The sequence below is a fragment of the Triticum aestivum genome, chromosome 2A (genome assembly GCF_018294505.1).
Source record: "Triticum aestivum cultivar Chinese Spring chromosome 2A, IWGSC CS RefSeq v2.1, whole genome shotgun sequence".
In the NCBI taxonomy this organism is placed as follows: Eukaryota; Viridiplantae; Streptophyta; class Magnoliopsida; order Poales; family Poaceae; genus Triticum; species Triticum aestivum.
Window position 1 is genome coordinate 747,287,575 of NC_057797.1, and position 20,504 is coordinate 747,308,078.

Below are 20,504 nucleotides of genomic sequence, written 5' to 3' on the forward strand. Positions count from 1 at the left end.
CGCTACTTTACTGCATCATCCTTTCCTCTTCAAGGGAAACCAATGCAGTGCTCAAGAGGTAGCAGGACACACATATGCATCCAACACGCCTGCACCAGCCTTTGCCATATGTGGCTTTGAGTACTGCTATATGTCCCTTCCAGATAGAATAGAACTAGGATCCGGTTCCGGTGCCGCGGCCGGGCCAACCGCTTGGGCAACACAGGACATCCCTCCAGCAGCAACACAATGAAAAGGTGGAGAACAAAAAGCATTATACCGACGAGGTGGAAGAAGAATTTCCGTCTTCACACAATCACCGTCCATACGAGGACCAAACCGACCAATGTTAGTTGACCTCCACACACCATAGCTAGCGACATCGACGAGATCTGGGGATCCCCCACCCCGATGGCTCCTAGATGAAGGTAAAAGCCCCGCCTGACTGTGAATGGAAGCCGAGGAAACTTATTCAAATGCGACTTCGCCGACGTCTGTAGCATCTCCCTCAACCCGACGCACAGATCTGAGGTTCTCCCTCCCTCGATGGCGCTGGCGGCACACAAAGGGAAGTCACGGCCGCCTCCTATCCGCCTATGTACAATCCGCTCTTTCTGAGAGTTGGCGAGTTGCTAGATGCGATACTCGACAATATTTCAATATGTTAATATGTAATTATCTGCTTATACGAATGTGACTGTATTAAAAATAATATTCTTATATTTAGTAAACACTTATTAAGATCAGACTTAACCAAAGCCAAAGCCAAAAGCCCCTATTTAGGAGCTTTTTTGGCTTTTAGGCTAAAATGAAAACGTTGCGAAACCAGGAGCATAAACCCAAACAAATAGAGCCCTTTATTTGGGACGCTGATTTGGCGAACATGATTCCACACGCATATCTTATGAATAGTAAATTGAAAAAAAATACTAGAAAAAAATCAAAAAAATCTGAATATTTTTTGTAACATGCTTAGTCAACCGATATACCAGCGTATGACAAAGAAATTACATCCTTATTATTCTGGCAAAAATGACAAAATTGAAGCTATATTAAGAAACACTATTTAATGAATAGTAAGGTTTCAATCATATTTTCTTCACTAAGAATATCACGGGTGTGAATACTTCATGAAACTTCACACGTGAGTAGAATGATCGGCCAAGTTTGTTACCCCAACACTTTAGATTTTTTTTCAATTTTCCTAGTAAATTTTTTGAATTTACTATTCACGTGGGTGCGCGTGGATCCATGTTCACCTTTGTATTTTCACCTTTTGTTTGGGCTTTTCTTGACTTTTCCACTTTGGTTTTTTTTGGCTTATACCATCCCTGAACAATATTGAGTCATAATGCAGATCCACAAGTCATAAAGAAACTAAGACAGTAAAAAGTCTTCTTATAATAAAACAGACTAAGACAGTAAAGTTCAGCAATAATGCTAAACATTCTAAAGTTCAGTATCGTCTAAACAAGGGAAGTCGACTCCAAGTTTTCGTTTCTTTTCCTTCAGAGACCCGTTCGCAGTCCATCAAGCGGAAGCAGAGAGCACACTCTTGACAAACTCCCGGGGCCGACAGACAGCCGCCAACGGCGTCGCCATCGGCATTGACAGCCCAGCACCTTCGGCCATGTCGACGGTGTCACCTTCACCAACATCCCACTCAAAGCACTGCACGAGCGTTGCCAGAGTCAAGCCAACAAGGCGCATCGCGAGGCCCTCCCCGGGGCATCGCCTCCGGCCAAGCCCGAACGGCAGCATGGGCGTGGTGACCGTGTCTCTGCCCCAGAACCGCTCCGGCCTGAACTCTTCCGACGCGTCCCACACATTGGTATCCCTGTGGACCGCCCATGCGTTCACGAGGATCATCGTGCCGCGCCGGACACCGAAGCCACCCACGGTGCAGTCCTCCATGGCCTCGTGCGCCGGGATGATCGGGCCTACGGGGCAGATCCGAAGGGTCTCCTTGACAACACACTGCAGGTAAGGTAGGTTGGCTAGGTCCGACTCGTCGACCAGCCGGCCCATGCCGACAACGGCGTCTATCTCGGCCCTCGCCTTCGCCATCGCCGCCGGGTGCGTCATCAGTAGCGCCATCGCCCACTCGGTGGTCAGCGCCGATGTGTCGGTGCCGGCAGTGAGCAGTACCTGGATGTGAGAATGTCAGTCAGCATGGACATGGCAACCATGTTGCTGTCACAGATGGTGGTGGTGGTGGTGGTGGTGTCACGCATGCAGTTTGTAGGATGTGCTAGCTACTCACCAAGACGATGCCTTTGACGACCGTGTCGCTGTAATACTCAGGATCGGTTTCTTGGTGCTCCAGGAGCACGTCGATGACGCCCTTCTTGTCCACGTCGTCTCGGCCACCTGCGTTGCGCATCCGCCGTTGGTCATCGATGAGACCAGTGACGAAGGCGTCACGCCTTGCCTGCAGGCTTACAAGCGCCGCCTCGACGCCGCGGAGATGGTCGACCCAGCGAAGCGCCGGGAAGAAGTCCCCGAAGCTGGGAGCGCCGGTCGCCGCAAACGTCTCCTCGATGATCTCCTGGATCCGGCCCACGTCGCCGGCATGCCGGCGCGCGGTGAGCGCGCGCAGCATCACGTTAAGCACCAGCTCAAAGAGCCGGGGCCGGAGCGTGATAGTCCCACCCCCACCCCCGGCGCTGGCGGCGCTGGCGTCGTGGAGCAGGTTCTCGACGAGAGAGGCGACCTCGGCGTGGCGGTCCGTGGCGATGGCGGCGACGCGGGAAGCCGAGAAGAGCTCGACGGCAAGGAACCGGCGCAGGCCGCGCCAGTGGGGCCCGTGGGAGGCCCACACGACGGTGGTGCGCCCGTAGCCGAGAATCTCCCCCGCGAGCATCCGCGGCCGGCCTGCCAGCGCCGCGTCGTGCGCTGTGAAGCACTCCTCGGCCGCCGCGTGCGTGGACACGACCAGCGCCCTTGTCGCGCCAAGCCGCAGCGACAGGAGCGGCGCCGGCCCGGCGAGCGCGGCCAGCGAGCGGTGCAGCGGCTTCTTGAGCAGGTGCAGGTGGCCGAGCAGCGGGAGCGACGGCGGGCTCGGTGCGCTACTGCTCCCGTCGCCCCACCTTCGCCTTAGCCGGACATAGACGGCAACGACACCGGCGACGAGTAGGAGTAGGAGCACGAGGACGCCGCCGCTGGCCGTTCCGTCCGTGGCGGCGTCCATGGCTCGTGTCGGCTATACAATCCGAGACACCTTTCCCACGTAGTAGTGCTATAGATATAGAATCAGGAGGTCTCTTTCTCGGGTGTGATGCGTTGTAGAATCTCCATTTCGTCTCTTCGGAGATGCCGTAGAATCTCGTTTTCGGCGTTGCTTCTTGGATTCATCAGCTTCTTTTTTCTTTATTAGAAAAATGTCTGATTCGATTGACGGGTGATGAGGTCAAAAACAAAGGATTGGATCGAATTGCTAGAGTTAACCTCCGTCGGAGGACCGAAGGCTTGCTAGCTATCCTAGGTTGACCCAAGCAAGATGTACGTCACCTAGTGCGCAATAAGAACATAGAGTTTGATGGGTTAGGCACCTAGCTAGCAGATGGAATAAACATTTCAACGACGTTTGAATGCATGCACATAGTAATATGTTGAACAAATCAGTTTTATTGTTGATTAAACCACAAATTACATAGGGCTGGACCTAATAACTTCAAATTTGCCTATAGATTTTTTTTTCTTCGAATAGTTCCTCCCGCAGTTGTCTCAAGCATAGTTTTTGACATGGGAGTAAGTGCATTATAAAACATATGCAGAATTAACAATTCTTTCATCCCGTGATTGGGGCAGTTTCTTGTAGCCTTCTTCATGCGATCCCGCGCAAGCACTAGTGGCTCACGATCTTCCTGCTTAAAACAAGTTATCTGATAGCGTAATTGCATAATTTTTGCACCAGACAAAACTTAAAAATTTGCTAACAAGCAGTCCATGAAATTATAGTACCTCTAGGCAAATCATCACATAGGTTTTACCACTTCGAGAGGGTCCGAACCTAGGTAAACATCGTCACCCTTCGTCCCCGGTTAATATTGTTCCTAGACCTGTAGCTCGGGACCCCCTACCCAAGATCCACCGGTTTTAGCATTGACACATGGCGATTGGATTGTAAGATGAACTCATTGAAAAAGACATAATGTTGAATGCTTTATTGATAATGTGTCTTATAATAAGTGATGGATGTGATACACGATTATAAGTATGGCTAACTTGAAGAGGGATTATCACGGTGACGACGGTGGCAGCGACTATGTAGATGAGATGGGAAATGACGGTGGCTAGGGTTGGAAGATGGTTCTCGTGTTCTATATCGTGAATTGTGCTGTCCCTGCTGGGATTATGATGTTGGACCCTTTAGAAAGGTTGGTTGGTTGGACCTCTTGGAGCCGTGGGTGTTTGGTACGAGCCCTTGTGCTCATACCAAAGGCCGTCTTGTGTTCTGGCTTTTCTGGTACACCTCCAATTCCTTCCTTGCTCCGACCAACCTTCTCTTTTCCCCCGAAGTGATGATTCCTTTCCATGTTTAGGTTCCCTTCCAACGGAGCCACATTAAACAAAGAATTTCGTGATCTCTCACATTCATTAGTCTTATTACACACTAAATAAAGAATATCGAAGTGATTTTCTCCAAAATTCCAGGATTATCCGGTTTAAACAATAGTGATGAGCATGAAAATATCACTCATCAATCAACCACAGGCAATTTCAGCCAGTGGCCAGACCATGCCGGCACCCCAGCCCAACCAGGCTAGATCTGGGTCCGGGTCCGGGCAAACCCTAGCTGGGCCACCAGCCCCTGTAGGGAATAACGCAAGCCCCAACGAGTTCGGTGTGAGAGAGGGCCGGATCTGGCTTCTGCTCGTTGGACCCGTGAAGGTGATGTCCAGGGTGGCGTCGGAGGCAATAAAGGGCGTCAACTGAGATCCACGCGCGAGGAGGAGGTGAGGACCGCGTGAGGAGGGAGAAGAAGGAATGGAGCAGGCCCCACAGACACCTACCATCGCCAGGGCTTTCCGCGTCGGCGTCGACACCAATGGTGGGGACGGAAAGAAGGCATGAGTGGAGGCCTGACGGCGGCAGCGGGACACCACCCATGTGTTTTAAGCCCCACGGTGGGCGCCAACTGTCGTGGAATTCTCACGGCAGATGTCCTAGTGAAAGGACTTAGTCGTGGAGCCATCGCAACTAGGAAGCTTAAAGGGGTTAATCGAGACAAAGGACACGAGAGGTTTATACTAGTTCGGCCCCTTACGATGAAGATAAAAGCCTACGTCTAGTTGTGTTGGAATTGCTGGGGTTTCGAAGACCAGGGAGCGGATACGCTTTTCCTGGCTTCGAGTTGTTGTTTCTTACCCTAAGCCGCCGCCGGGTCGTCCACTTATATACATGGGTTGACGCCTGGCGGCCTACAGAGTCCCGGCCGGCTCATAAAATGTGTCCGGCTCGGTGACTTCTTTTATATGCCTTTCTTTACAAGTCTTTTTTTTACATACGGCGGTTTACAATATTGGCCTTAAGCCGCCTCTGGGCTTAGGCCTTCTACAAGTCTTAATAAACTATCACCTTGAATATGAAGGAAATATGCCCTAGAGGCAATAATAAAGTTATTATTTATTTCCTTGTATCATCATAAATGTTTATTATTCATGCTAGAATTGTATTAACCGGAAACATAATACATGTGTGAATACATAGACAAACAGAGTGTCACTAGTATGCCTCTACTTGACTAGCTCGTTGATCAAAGATGGTTATGTTTCCTAACCATAGACATGAGTTGTCATTTGATTAACGGGATCACATCATTAGGAGAATGATGTGATTGACTTGACCCATTCCGTTAGCTTAGCACACGATCGTTTAGTTTGTTGCTATTGCTTTCTTCATGACTTATACATGTTCCTATGACTATGAGATTATGCAACTCCCGTTTACCGGAGGAACACTTTGTGTGCTACCAAACGTCACAACGTAACTGGGTGATTATAAAGGTGCTCTACAGGTGTCTCCGAAGGTATTTGTTGGGTTGGCATATTTCGAGATTAGGATTTGTCACTCCGATTGTCGGAGAGGTATCTCTGGGCCCTCTCGGTAATGCACATCACTCAAGCCTTGCAAGAATTGCAACTAATAAGTTAGTTGCGGGATGATGTATTACGGAACGAGTAAAGAGACTTGCCGGTAATGAGATTGAACTAGGTATTGAGATACCGACGATCAAATCTCGGGCAAGTAGCATACCGATGACAAAGGGAACAACGTATATTGTTATGCGGTCTGACCGATAAAGATCTTTGTAGAATATGTAGGAGCCAATATGAGCATCCAGGTTCCGCTATTGGTTATTGACCGGAGACATGTCTCGGTCATGTCTACATAGTTCTCGAACCCATAGGGTCCGCACGCTTAAAGTTCGGTGACGATCGTAATTAGGGTTTTTGTGTTATTGATGAACCGAAGGTTGTTCGGTGTCCCGGATGTGATCATGGACATGACGAGGAGTCTCAAAATGGTCGAGACATAAAGACTGATATATTGGAAGCCTATATTTGGATATCGAAAACGTCCTGGGTGAAATTAGGATTTTACCGGAGTACCGGGGGGTTACCGGAACCCCCCCGGGGGTTATTGGGCCTACATGGGCCCTAAGGGAGAAGAGGAGGTCCAGCCAGGGCAGGCCGTGCGCCCCCTCCCCCCTAGTCCGAATAGGACAAGGAAGGGGGGCGGCGCCCCCCTTTTCCTCTTTCTCCCTTCCCCCTTCCTTTTCCAACAAGGCAAGAGGGGGGGAGTCCTACTCCCGGTGGGAGTAGGACTCCTCCAGGCGCACCCCTTGGGCCGGCCGCACCTCCCCCTCTCCCTCCTTTATATACGGGGGCAAGGGGGCACCCCATGACACACAAGTTGATCTTCGTGATCGTTCATTAGCTGTGTGCGGTGCCCCCTTCCACTATATTCCACCTCGGTCATATCGTAGCGGTGCTTAGGCGAAGCCCTGTGTCGGTAGAACATCATCACCGTCATCACGCCGTCATGCTGACGAAACTCTCCCTCAACACTTTGCTGGATCGGAGCTCGAGGGACGTCACCGAGTTGAACGTGTGTAGAACTCGGAGGTGACGTACGTTCGGTACTTGGATCGGCCGGATCGGGAAGACGTACGACTACTTCCTCTATGTTGTGTCAACGCTTCTGTTGCCGGTCTACGAGGGTACGTAGACAAACACTCTCCTCTCTCGTTGCTATGCATCACCATGATCTTGCGTGTGCGTAGGAATTTTTTTGAAATTACTACGTTCCCCAACAGTGGCATCCGAGCCTGGTTTTATGCGTTGATGTTGTGCACGAGTAGAACACAAGTGAGTTGTGGGCGATATAAGTCATACTGCTTACTAGCATGTCATACTTTGGTTCGGCGGTATTGTTGGATGAAGCGAACCGGACCGACATTACGCGTACGCTTACGCGAGACTGGTTCTACCGACGTGCTTTGCACACAGGTGGCTGGCGGGTGTCAGTTTCTCCAACTTTAGTTGAACCAAGTGTGGCTACGCCCGGTCCTTGTGAAGGTTAAAACAGCACCAACTTGACAAACTATCATTGTGGTTTTGATGCGTAGGTAAGAATGATTCTTGCTAAGCCCGTAGCAGCCACGTAAAACTTGCAACAACAAAGTAGAGGACGTCTAACTTGTTTTTGCAGGGCATGTTGTGATGTGATATGGTCAAGACATGATGCTAAATTTTATTGTATGAGATGATCATGTTTTGTAACCGAGTTATCGGCAATTGGCAGGAGCCATATGGTTGTCGCTTTATTGTATGCAATACGATCGCGCTGTAATGCTTTACTTTATCACTAAGCGGTAGCGATAGTCGTGGAAGCATAAGATTGGCGAGACGACAACGATGCTACGATGGAGATCAAGATGTCGCACCGGTGACGATGGTGATCATGAAGGTGCTTCGGAGATGGAGATCACAAGCACAAGATGATGATGGCCATATCATATCACTTATATTGATTGCATGTGATGTTTATCTTTTATGCATCTTATCTTGCTTTGATTAATGGTAGCATTATAAGATGTTCCCTCACTAAATTATCTAAGTATAAGTGTTCTCCCTGAGTATGCACCATTGCGAAAGTTCTTCGTGCTGAGACACCACGTGATGATCGGGTGTGATAGGCTCTACGTTCAAATACAACGGGTGCAAAACAGTTGCACACGCGGAATACTCGGGTTAAACTTGACGAGCCTAGCATATAACAGATATGGCCTCGGAACACGAAGACCAAAAGGTCGAGCGTGAATCATATAGTAGATATGATCAACATAGTGATGTTGACCCTTGAAACTACTCCATCTCACGTGATGATCGGACATGGTTTAGTGATTTGGATCACGTGATCACTTAGAGGATTAGAGGGATATCTTTCTAAGTGGGAGTTCTTAAGTAATATGATTAATTGAACTTTAATTTATCATGAACTTAGTCCTGGTAGTATTAGCATATCTATGTTGTAGATCAATAGCTCGCGATGTTGCTCCCAGTTTATTGTGTTCCTAGAGAAAAATTATGTTGAAAAATGTTAGTAGCAATGATGCGGATTGGATCCGTGATCTGAGGATTATCCTCATTGCTGCATAGAAGAATTATGTCTTTGATGCACCGCTAGGTGACAGACCTATTGCAGGAGTAGATGCAGACGTTATGAACGTTTGGCTAGCTCAATATGATGACTACTTGATAGTTTAGTGCACCATGCTTAACGACTTAGAATCGGGACTTCAAAGACGTTTTGAATGTCATGGACCATATGAGATGTTCCAGGAGTTGAAGTTAATATTTCAAGCAAATACCCGAGTTGAGAGATATGAAGTCTCCAACAAGTTCTATAGCTAAAAAGATGGAGGAGAATAGCTCAAGTAGTGAGCATGTGCTCAGATTGTCTGGGTACTACAATCGCTTGAATCAAGTGGGAGTTAATCTTCCAGATAAGATAGTGATTGACAGAATTCTCAAGTCACCATCACCAAGTTAGTAGAACTTCGTGATGAACTATGATACGCAAGGGATAACGCAAGGGATTCCCAAGCTCTTTGTAATGCTGAAATCAACGAAGGTAAAAGTCTAGAAAAATATCAAGTGTTGATGGTAGACAAGACGACTAGTTTCAAGAAAAGGGCAAAGGGAAGAAGGGGAACTTCAAGAAGAACAGCAAGCAAGTTGCTGCTCAAGTGAAGAAGCCCAAGTCTGGTCCTAAGCCTGAGACTAAGTGCTTCTACTACAAAGGGACTGGTCACTGGAAGCGGAACTGCCCCAAGTATTTGGCGGATAAGAAGGATGGAAAAGTGAACAAAGGTATATTTGATATACAGATTATTGATGTGTATTTCACTAGTGTTCGTAGCAACCCCTCGGTATTTGATACTGGTTCAGTTACTAAGAGTAGTAACTCGAAACGGGAGTTGCAGACAGAGACTAGTTAAGGGTGAAGTGACGATGTGTGTTGGAAGTGGTTCCAAGATTGATATGATCATCATCGCACACTCCCTATACTTTTGGGATTAGTGTTGAACCTAAATAAGTGTTATTTGGTGTTTGCGTTGAGCATGAATATGATATGATCATGTTTTTTGCAATACGGTTATTCATTTAAGTTAGAATAATTGTTGTTCTGTTTACATGAATAAAAACCATCTATGGTTATACACCCAATGAAAATAGTTTGTTGGATCTCGATCGTAGTGATACACATATTCATAATATTGAAGCCAAAAGATGCGAAGTTAATAATGATAGTGCAACTCATTTGTGGCACTGCCGTTTAGGTCATATTGGTGTAAAGCGCATGAAAAAACTCCATACTAATGGGATTTTGGAATCACTTGATGCTTGCGAACCATGCCTTATGGGCAAGATGACTAAAGACTCCGTTCTCCGAAACAATGGAGCGAGCAACTGACTTATTGGAAATAATACATACTGATGTATGCGGTCCGATGAGTGTTGAGGCTCGCGGCGGGTATCATTATTTTCTGACCTTCACAGATGTTTTGAGCAGATATGGGTATATCTACTTGATGAAATATAAGTCTGAAATATTTGAAAAGTTCAAAGAATTTTAGAGTGAAGTGGAAAATCATCGTGACAAGAAAATAAAGTTTATACGATCTGATCGCGAAGAAAAAATTTTGAGTTACGAGTTTTGTCTTCAATTAAAACAATGTGGAATAGTTTCACAAATTCATGCCACCTGGAACACCACAACATAATGGTGTGTCCGAACATCATAACCGTACTTTATTGGATATAATGCAATCTATGATGTTTCTTATCGATTTACCACTATCGTTTTGGGGTTATGCATTAGAGACAGCTGCATTCACGTTAAATAGGGCACCATCTAAATCCGTTGAGATGACACCATATGAACTGTGGTTTGGCAAGAAACCTAAGCTGTCATTTCTTAAAGTTTGGGACTGCGATGCTTATGTGAAAAAGTTTCAACATGATAAGCTCGAACCCAAATCGGAGAAGTAAATCTTCATAGGATACCCAAAAGAAAATGTTGGGTACACCTTCTATCACAGATCCGAAGGCAAGTTATTCATTGTAGAGAATGGATTCTTTCTAGAGAAGTGTTGGGGAACATAGCAGAATTTTAAAATTTTCTACGCATCACCAAGATCTATCTATGGAGTCATCTAGCAACGAGGGAGAGAGGAGTGCATCTACATACCCTTGTAGATCACGAGCGGAAGCGTTCAAGAGAACGGGGTTGATGGAGTCGTACTCGTCGTGATCCAAATCACCGAAGATCCTAGCGCCGAACGGACGGCACCTCCGCGTTCAACACACATACGGAGCGAGGACGTCTCCCATGCCTTGATCCAGCAAGGAGGAGGGAGAGGTTGAGGAAGAGGGATCCAACAGCAGCACGACGGCGTGGTGGTGGTGAAGCTGCAGTACTCCGGCAGGGCTTCGCCAAGCTCTTATGGAGGAGGAGAGGTGTTGGGGAGGGGAGGGGCTGTGCCTTGGATGTTGTGTGTAGCCCTCCCCTCACCCCTCTATTTATAGGGGAAGGGGGAAGGGGGCCGGCCCCCTCTAGATGAGATCTAGAGGGGGCGACCAAGGGGAGGGGGGCTTGCCCCCCAAGCAAGGGGGCGCCCCCCTTAGGGTTTCCCCCAACCCTAGGCGCATGGGCCCTAGGGGGATGTTGCACCCCAGCCCACTTGGGCTGGTTCCCTTCTCCATACAGCCCATAAGGCCCTTCGGAAGAGGTGGCCCCTCCCGGTGGACCCCCGGAACCCCTCTGGTGGCCCCGATACAATACCGGTATGCCCCCGAACCTTTCCGACGACCGTATGACAACTTCCCATATATAAATCTTTACCTTCGGACCATTCCGGAACTCCTCGTGACGTCCGGGATCTCATCCGGGACTCCAAACAACATTCAGTAATCACATACAAGTCTTCCTAACAACCCTAGCGTCACCGAACCTTAAGTGTGTAGACCCTACAGGTTCGGGAGACATGCAGACATGACCGAGACGACTCTCCGGTCAATAACCAACAGCGGGATCTGGATACCCATGTTGGCTCCCACATGCTCCACGATGATCTCATCGGATGAACCACGATGTCGGGGATTCAATCAATCCGTATACAATTCCCTTTGTCAATCGGTACGTTACTTGCCCGAGACTCGATCGTCGGTATCCCAATACCTTATTCAGTCTCGTTACCGGCAAGTCACTTTACTCGTACCGTAATGCATGATCCCGTGATCAACCACTTGATCACATTGAGCTCATTATGATGATGCATTACCGAGTGGGCCCAGAGATACCTCTCCGTCATACGGAGTGACAAATCCCAGTCTCGATTCGTGCCAACCCAACAGACACTTTCGGAGATACCTGTAATGTACCTTTATAGTCACCCAGTTACGTTGTGACGTTTGGCACACCCAAGGCACTCCTATGGTATCCGGGAGTTGCACAATCTCATGGTCTAAGGAAATGATACTTGACATTCAGAAAAGCTACAGCAAACGAACTATACGATCTTTGAGCTATGCTTAGGATTGGGTCTTGTCCATCACATTATTCTCCTAATGATGTGAACCCGTTATCAATGACATCCAATGTCCATAGTCAGGAAACCATGACTATCTTTTGATCAACGAGCTAGTTAACTAGAGGCTCACTAGGGACGTGTTGTGGTCTATGTATTCACACATGTATTACGATTTCCGGATAACACAATTATAGCATGAACAATAGACAATTATCATGAACAAAGAAATATAATAATAACCATTTTATTATTGCCTCTAGGGAATATTTCCAACAGTCTCCCACTTGCACTAGAGTCAATATTCTAGTTACATTGTGATGAATCGAACACCCATGCAGTTCTGGTGTTGATCATGTTTTGCTCTAGGGAGAGGTTTAGTCAATGGATCTGCTACATTCAGGTCCGTATGTACTTTACAAATCTCTATGTCTCCATTTTGAACACTTTCACGAATGGAGTTGAAGCGATGCTTGATATGCCTGGTCTTCCTGTGAAACCTGGGCTCCTTGGCAAGGGCAATGGCTCCAGTGTTGTCACAGAAGAGAGTCATCGGGCCCGACGCATTGGGTATGACTCCTAGGTCGGTAATGAACTCCTTCACCCAGACTGCTTCTTGTGCTGCCTCCGAGGCTGCCATGTACTCTGCTTCACATGTAGATCCCGCCACAACGCTTTGCTTGCAACTGCACCAGCTTACTGCCCCACCATTCAAAATATACACGTATCCGGTTTGTGACTTAGAGTCATCCAGATCTGTGTCAAAGCTAGCATCGACGTAACCCTTTATGACGAGCTCTTCGTCACCTCCATAAACGAGAAACATTTCCTTGGTCCTTTTCAGGTACTTCAGGATATTCTTGACCGATGTCCAGTGTTCCATGCCGGGATTACTTTGGTACCTTCCTACCAAACTTACGGCAAGGTTTACATCAGGTCTGGTACACAGAATAGCATACATGGTAGACCCTATGGCCGAGGCATAGGGGACGACACTCATCTTTTCTCTATCTTCTATCATGGTCGGGCATTGAGCCATGCTCAATCTCGTACCTTGCAATACAGGCAAGAACCCCTTCTTTGACTGATCCATTTTGAACTTCTTCAATATCTTGTCAAGGTACGTACTCTATGAAAGACCAATGAGGCGTCTCGATCTATCTCTATAGATCTTGATGCCTAATATATAAGCAACTTCTCCAAGGTCCTTCATTGAAAAACACTTGTTCAAGTAGGACTTTATGCTTTCCAAGAATTCTATATCATTTCCCATCAACAGTATGTCATCCACATACAGTATGAGAAATGCTACAGAGCTCCCACTCACTTTCTTGTAAATGCAGGCTTCTCCATAAGTCTGCATAAACCCAAACGCTTTGATCATATCATCAAAACGAATGTTCCAACTCCGAGATGCTTGCACCAGCCCATAAATCGAGCGTTGGAGCTTGCACACCTTGTCAGCATTCTTAGGATCGACAAAACCTTTCGGCTGCATCATATACAATTCTTCCTTAAGGAAACCATTAAGGAATGCCGTTTTGACGTCCATTTGCCATATCTCATAGTCATAGAATGCGGCACTTGCTAACATGATTCGGACGGACTTCAGCTTCGCTACGGGTGAGAAAGTTTCATCGTGGTCAACCCCTTGAACTTGTCGATAACCCTTAGCGACAAGCCGAGCTTTATAGATGGTCACATTACCATCCGCGTCTGTCTTCTTCTTAAAGATCCATTTATTTTCTATGGCTCGCCGATCATCGGGCAAGTCAGTCAAAGTCCATACTTCGTTTTCATACATGGATCCTTTCTCGGATTTCATGGCTTCCAGCCATTTGTCGGAATCCGGGCCTGCCATCGCTTCTTCATAGTTTGAAGGTTCACCGTTGTCTAACAACATGATTTCCAAGACAGGGTTGTCGTACCACTCTGGTGCGGACCGTGTCCTCGTGGACCTACGAAGTTTAGTAGCAACTTGATCTGAAGTTTCATGATCATCATCATCAACTTCCTCTCTAGTCGGTGCGGGCACCTCAGGAACATTTTCTTGAGCTGCGCCATTTACCGGTTCAAGAGGTAATACTTCATCAAGTTCTACTTTCCTCCCACTTATTTCTTTCGAGAGAAACTCTTTCTCCAGAAAGGACCCATTCTTGGCAACAAAGATCTTGCCTTCGGATCTGAGGTAGAAGGTATACCCAATAGTTTCTTTAGGGTATTCTATGAAGACGCATTTTCCGACTTGGGTTCGAGCTTTTCAGGTTGAAGTTTCTTGACATAAGCATCGCATCCCCAAACTTTTAGAAACGACAGCTTAGGTTTCTTTCCAAACCATAATTCATACGGTGTCGTCTCAACGGATTTCGACGAAGCCCTATTTAAAGTGAATGCGGCAGTCTCTAAAGCATAGCCCCAAAATGATAGCGGTAAATCGGTAAGAGACATCATAGATCACACCATATCCAATAGAGTGCGATTACGACGTTCGGACACACCATTACGCTGAGGTGTTCCAGGCGGCGTGAGTTGTGAAACTATTCCACATTTTCTTAAGTGTGTGCCAAATTCGTGACTCAAGTATTCTCCCCCATGATCTGATCGCAAGAACTTGATTTTCCTGTCACGTTGATTCTCAACCTCACTCTGAAATTCCTTGAACTTTTCAAAGGTCTCAGACTTGTGTTTCATTAAGTAGACATGCCCATATCTACTCAAGTCATCAGTGAGGGTGAGAACATAACGATAGCCACCGCGAGCCTCAACACTCATTGCACTGCACACATCAGTATGTATGATTTCCAATAAGTTGGTTGCTCGCTCCATTGTTCCTGAGAATGGAGTCTTGGTCATTTTACCCATGAGGCATGGTTCGCACGTGTCAAATGATTCGTAATCAAGAGACTCCAAAAGTCCATCTGCATGGAGCTTCTTCATGCGTTTGACACCTATGTGACCAAGGCGGCAGTGCCACAAGTATGTGGGACTATCATTATCAACTTTACATCTTTTGGTATTCACACTATGAATATGTGTAGCATTACGCTCGAGATTCATTAAGAATAAACCATTCACCATCGGAGCATGACCATAAAACATATCTCTCATATAAATAGAACAACCCTTATTCTCGGATTTAAATGAGTAGCCATCTCGAATTAAACGAGATCCTGATACAATGTTCATGCTCAAAGCTGGCACTAAATAACAATTATTGAGGTTTAAAACTAATCCCGTAGGTAAATGTAGAGGTAGCGTGCCGACGGCGATCACATCGACCTTGGAACCATTCCTGACGCGCATCGTCACCTCGTCCTTCGCCAGTCTCCGCTTATTCCGCAGCTCCTGCTTTGAGTTACAAATGTGAGCAACCGCACCGGTATCAAATACCCAGGAGCTACTATGAGTACTGGTAAGGTACACATCAATTACATGTATATCACATATACCTTTCGTGATGCCGGCCTACTTGTCCGCTAAGTATTTGGGGCAGTTCCGCTTCCAGTGACCACTTCCCTTGCAATAAAAACACTCAGTCTCGGGCTTGGGTCCATTCTTTGGCTTCTTCCCGGCAGCTTGCTTACCGGGCGCAGCAACTCCCTTGCCGTCCTTCTTGAAGTTCTTTTTACCCTTGCCTTTCTTGAACTTAGTGGTTTTATTCACCATCAAAACTTGATGTTCCTTTTTGACTTCTACCTCTGCTGATTTCAGCATTGAATATACCTCAGGAATGGTCTTTTCCATCCCCTGCATATTGAAGTTCATCACAAAGCTCTTGTAGCTCGGTGGAAGCGACTGAAGGATTCTGTCAATGACCGTGTCATCCAGGAGATTAACTCCCAGCTGAGTCAAGCGGTTATGCAACCCAGACATTTTGAGTATGTGCTCACTGACAGAACTATTTTCCTCCATCTTACAGCTGAAGAACTTGTCGGAGACTTCATATCTCTCGACCCGGGCATGAGCTTGAAAAACCATTTTCAGCTCTTCGAACATCCCATATGCTCCGTGTCTCTCAAAACGCTTTTGGAGCCCCGGTTCTAAGTTGTAAAGCATGCCGCACTGAACGAGGGAGTAATCATCAGCACGTGACTGCCAAGCGTTCATAACGTCTTGGTTCTGTGGGACGGGTGCGTCACCTAGCGGTGCTTCTAGGACATAATCTTTCTTGGCAGCTATGAGGATGATCCTCAGGTTCCGGACCCAGTCCGTATAGTTGCTGCCATCGTCTTTCAGCTTGGTTTTCTCTAGGAACGCATTGAAGTTGAGGACAACATGGTCCATTTGATCTACAAGACATATTGTAAAGATTTTAGACTAAGTTCATGATAATTAAGTTCATCTAATCAAATTACTCAATGAACTCCTACTCAGATAGACATCCCTCTAGTCATCTAAGTGAAACATGATCCGAGTCAACTAGGCCGTGTCCGATCATCACGTGAGACGGACTAGTCAACATCGGTGAACATCTTCATGTTGATCGTATCTTCTATACGACTCATGCTCGACCTTTTGGTCTTTTGTGTTTCGAGGCCATGTCTGTACATGCTAGGCTCGTCAAGTCAACCTAAGTGTATTGCGTGTGTAAATCTGGCTTACACCCTTGTATTCGAACGTTAGAATCTATCACACCCGATCATCACGTGGTGCTTCGAAACAACGAACCTTCGCAACGGTGCACAGTTAGGGGGAACACTTTCTTGAAATTAATTCGAGGGATCATCTTATTTAAGCTACCGTCGTTCTAAGCAAATAAGATGTAAAACATGATAAACATCACATGCAATCAAATAGTGACATGATATGGCCAATATCATTTGCTCCTTTGATCTCCATCTTCGGGGCTCCATGATCATCATTGTCACCGGCATGACACCATGATCTCCATCATCGTGTCTTCTTGAAGTTGTCACGTCATCTATTACTTCTACTACTATGGCTAAGGCTTTAGCAATAAAGTAAAGTAAATACATGATGTTTATGTTGACACGCAGGTCATAAATAAATAAAGACAACTCCTATGGCTCCTGCCGGTTGTCATATTCATCGACATGCAAGTCGTGATTCCTATTACAAGAACATGATCATCTCATACATCACATATATCATTCATCACATCCTTTGGCCATATCACATCACAAAGCACTTGCTGCAAAAACAAGTTAGACGTCCTCTAATTGTTGTTGCAAGTTTTTACGTGGCTGCTATAGGATTCTAGCAAGAACGTTTCTTACCTACGCCAAAACCACAACGTGAATTGCCAATTTCTATTTACCCTTCATAAGGACCCTGTTCATCGAATCCGATCCGACTAAAGTGGGAGAGACAGACACCCGTCAGCCACCTTATGCAACTACACTAGTAGAAAACAGGGCTATGGTCCAGGCCGGCTCAGCCCATTAGTCCCGGTTCAGTGTAGAACCGGGACCAATGTGGGCATTGGTCCCGGTTCGTGAGCCCCGGGGGCCGGCCAGGCCACATGGGCCATTGGTCCCGGTTCGTCTGGACCTTTTGGTCCCGGTTGGTGGGACGAACCGGGACCAATGGGCCTCGCTCCTGGCCCACCACCATTGGTCCCGGTTGGTGGCTTGAACCGGGACCAAAGGCTCCCCTTTAGTCCCGGTTCATGCCACCAACCGGGACCAATGAAGTGCCTATATATACCCCCTCGCGCAAGAGCAGAGCACAGTGCTCTGTTTTTTCTGGCCGAGGGGGAGAGGGCTTTGTGGTGCTCTAGCTCACCTCCTATGCACATGAGGTGTTCGATGGAATGCCCGAGCCACACTACTTAAGCTTTCTCCTCTCGAAGCTCGACCTCCAAGCTCCATTTTCCTCGAGATTTGTCTAGATTTAGCGGTCCGTCACGCCCCGTCCCCGTCTTCACCGCCGTCGATCACCCGCGCCGATCTCATCACCGACACCACCGTGGTGAGCCTCTTGTTCTTATCTTCTTTCTGAAAGGAAAAATATTCTTACTTGTATGTTTAGATAGATACTTGTATCATTTTCTTACATTTATTATTGCATCTTATATAGTGCGATGGTTTTGGTATCCGCCCCCGTCGGCCCTCGTCCTGTCTATGATTCGGATTTGGTATGTATATTATCTTTATAACTATTGGTTCATTTATTGTTTATGAAAATTATGCCGACCAACGTGACATAGATTTTATTTATCTAGGATGTATGTGAATCGGAAATGCCAACCGACCCTATTGTCGAGAGGTTAAATTTAGTTGAAGAAGAAAACAATTTGTTGAAGGAAAAAATAAAAAAAATTGAGGAGGAGAAGATGATATTGGAGTTGCATGTTGCGGATGTCGTCGATGATCACAAGATCAAGATGGATGCAATGCGCTTGAAGATTAGAAAGATTAGAAAATATGCCATTCATACCGAGGCTTGGTATCATTATGCCGTTGGATCAATTGTTACCTTGGTTGCGATTATGATCGCATTTGTTTTCGCATTGAAATGTTTTACATAGTTTCAATGTATGGTTTAATTAATTAGATGCTCTGGAGAGCTATATGTTGTTAGATGAGAACTATGTATGCACTTTGGTTTTAATGTGATGATGAACTTCTATTAATTTGGACACTTAATTATATATAATGCACGCAGATGAACCGGCAATGGATGTACGGTGACAGACACACCCGCGAGTACATTAAGGGCGTGCATGAGTTTCTCGATGCGGCTGAGGCAAACAAGCAGAATGGTTTTATGTGTTGTCCATGCACTGAATGTGGGAATACGAGGTCTTACTCTAACCGGAAAATCCTTCACTCCCACCTGCTTTACAAGGGTTTCATGCCACACTATAATGTTTGGACGAGGCACGGAGAAATAGGGGTTATGATGGAAGACGGCGAAGAAGAAGAGTACGATGACAACTATGTGCCCCCTGAATACGGTGATGCTGCAACGGGGGGAGCTGGTGAAGATCAAGAGGAACCAGACGATGTGCCCAATGATGCTGCCACGGGTGAAGCTGCTGAAGATCAAGAGGAACCAGACGATGTGCCCGATGATGATGATCTCCGCCGGGTCATTGTCGATGCAAGGACGCAATGCATTAGTCAAAAGGAGAAGCTGAAGTTCGATCGCATGTTAGAGGATCACAAAAAAGGGTTATACCCCAATTGCGAAGATGGCAACACAAAGCTCGGTACCGTACTGGAATTGCTGCAGTGGAAGGCAGAGAATGCTGTGGCTGACAAAGGATTTGAGAAGCTACTGAAAATATTGAAGAAGAAGCTTCCAAAGGATAACGAATTGCCCGACAGTACATACGCAGCAAAGAAGGTCGTATGCCCTCTAGGATTGGAGGTGGAGAAGATACATGCATGCCCTAATGACTGCATCCTCTACCGCGGTGCATACAAGGATCTGAACGCATGCCCGGTATGCGGTGCGTTGCGGTATAAGATCAGACGAGATGACCCTGGTGATGTTGACGGCGAGCCCCTCAGGAAGAGGGTTCCTGCGAAGGTGATGTGGTATGCTCCTATAATACCACGGTTGAAACGTCTGTTCAGAAACGAAGAGCATGCCAAGTTGATGCGATGGCACAGTGAGAACCGAAAGAAAGATGGGAAGTTGAGAGCACCCGCTGACGGGTCGCAGTGGAGAAAAATCGAGAGAAAGTACTGGGATGAGTTTGCAAAGGACCCAAGGAATGTATGGTTTGCTTTAAGCGCGGATGGCATTAATCCTTTCGGGGAGCAGAGCAGCAATCACAGCACCTGGCCCGTGACTCTATGTATGTATAACCTTCCTCCTTGGATGTGCATGAAGCGGAAGTTCATTATGATGCCAGTTCTCATCCAAGGCCCTAAGCAACCCGGCAACGAAATTGATGTGTACCTAAGGCCATTAGTTGAAGAACTTTTACAGCTGTGGAATGGAAACGGTGTACGTACGTGGGATGAGCACAGACAGGAGGAATTTAACCTTAAGGCGTTGCTGTTCGTGACCATCAACGATTGGCCCGCTCTCAGTAACCTTTCAGGACAGACAAACAAAGGATACCACGCATGCACGCACTGTTTAGATGACACTGAAAGTATATACCTGGACAAATGCAGGAAGAATGTGTACCTGGGCCATCGTCGATTTCTTCCGACCAACCATCAATGTCGAAAGAAAGGCAAGCATTTCAAAGGCGAGGCAGATCACCGGAAGAAGCCCGCCATGCGCACCGGTGATCACGTGCTTGCTATGGTCAATGATTTACACTACGTAATCTTTGGAAAGGGTCCCGGTGGACTAGCTGTTCCGAATGACGCTGAGGGACACGCACCCATGTGGAAGAAGAAATCTATATTTTGGGACCTACCCTACTGGAAAGACCTAGAGGTCCGCTCCTCAATCGACGTGATGCACGTGACGAAGAACCTTTGCGTGAACCTGCTAGGCT

The 20,504-nt window shown here is 46.8% G+C and overlaps 1 protein-coding gene across 1 annotated transcript; it reads right to left on the reverse strand.

The window, feature by feature from the left end:
• Positions 1-1,509: 1,509 nt before the first annotated feature.
• LOC123191980 (cytochrome P450 81Q32-like) lies at positions 1,510-3,299 on the reverse strand. The gene is made up of 2 exons (XM_044604489.1): positions 2,243-3,299; positions 1,510-2,127 (listed from the first exon to the last, which is right to left on the reverse strand). The coding sequence occupies exons 1-2, from the start codon at positions 3,167-3,169 to the stop codon at positions 1,510-1,512; spliced, it is 1,545 nt and encodes a 514-aa protein (XP_044460424.1). The 5' UTR covers positions 3,170-3,299.
• Between the last annotated feature and the right edge of the window lie 17,205 nt (positions 3,300-20,504).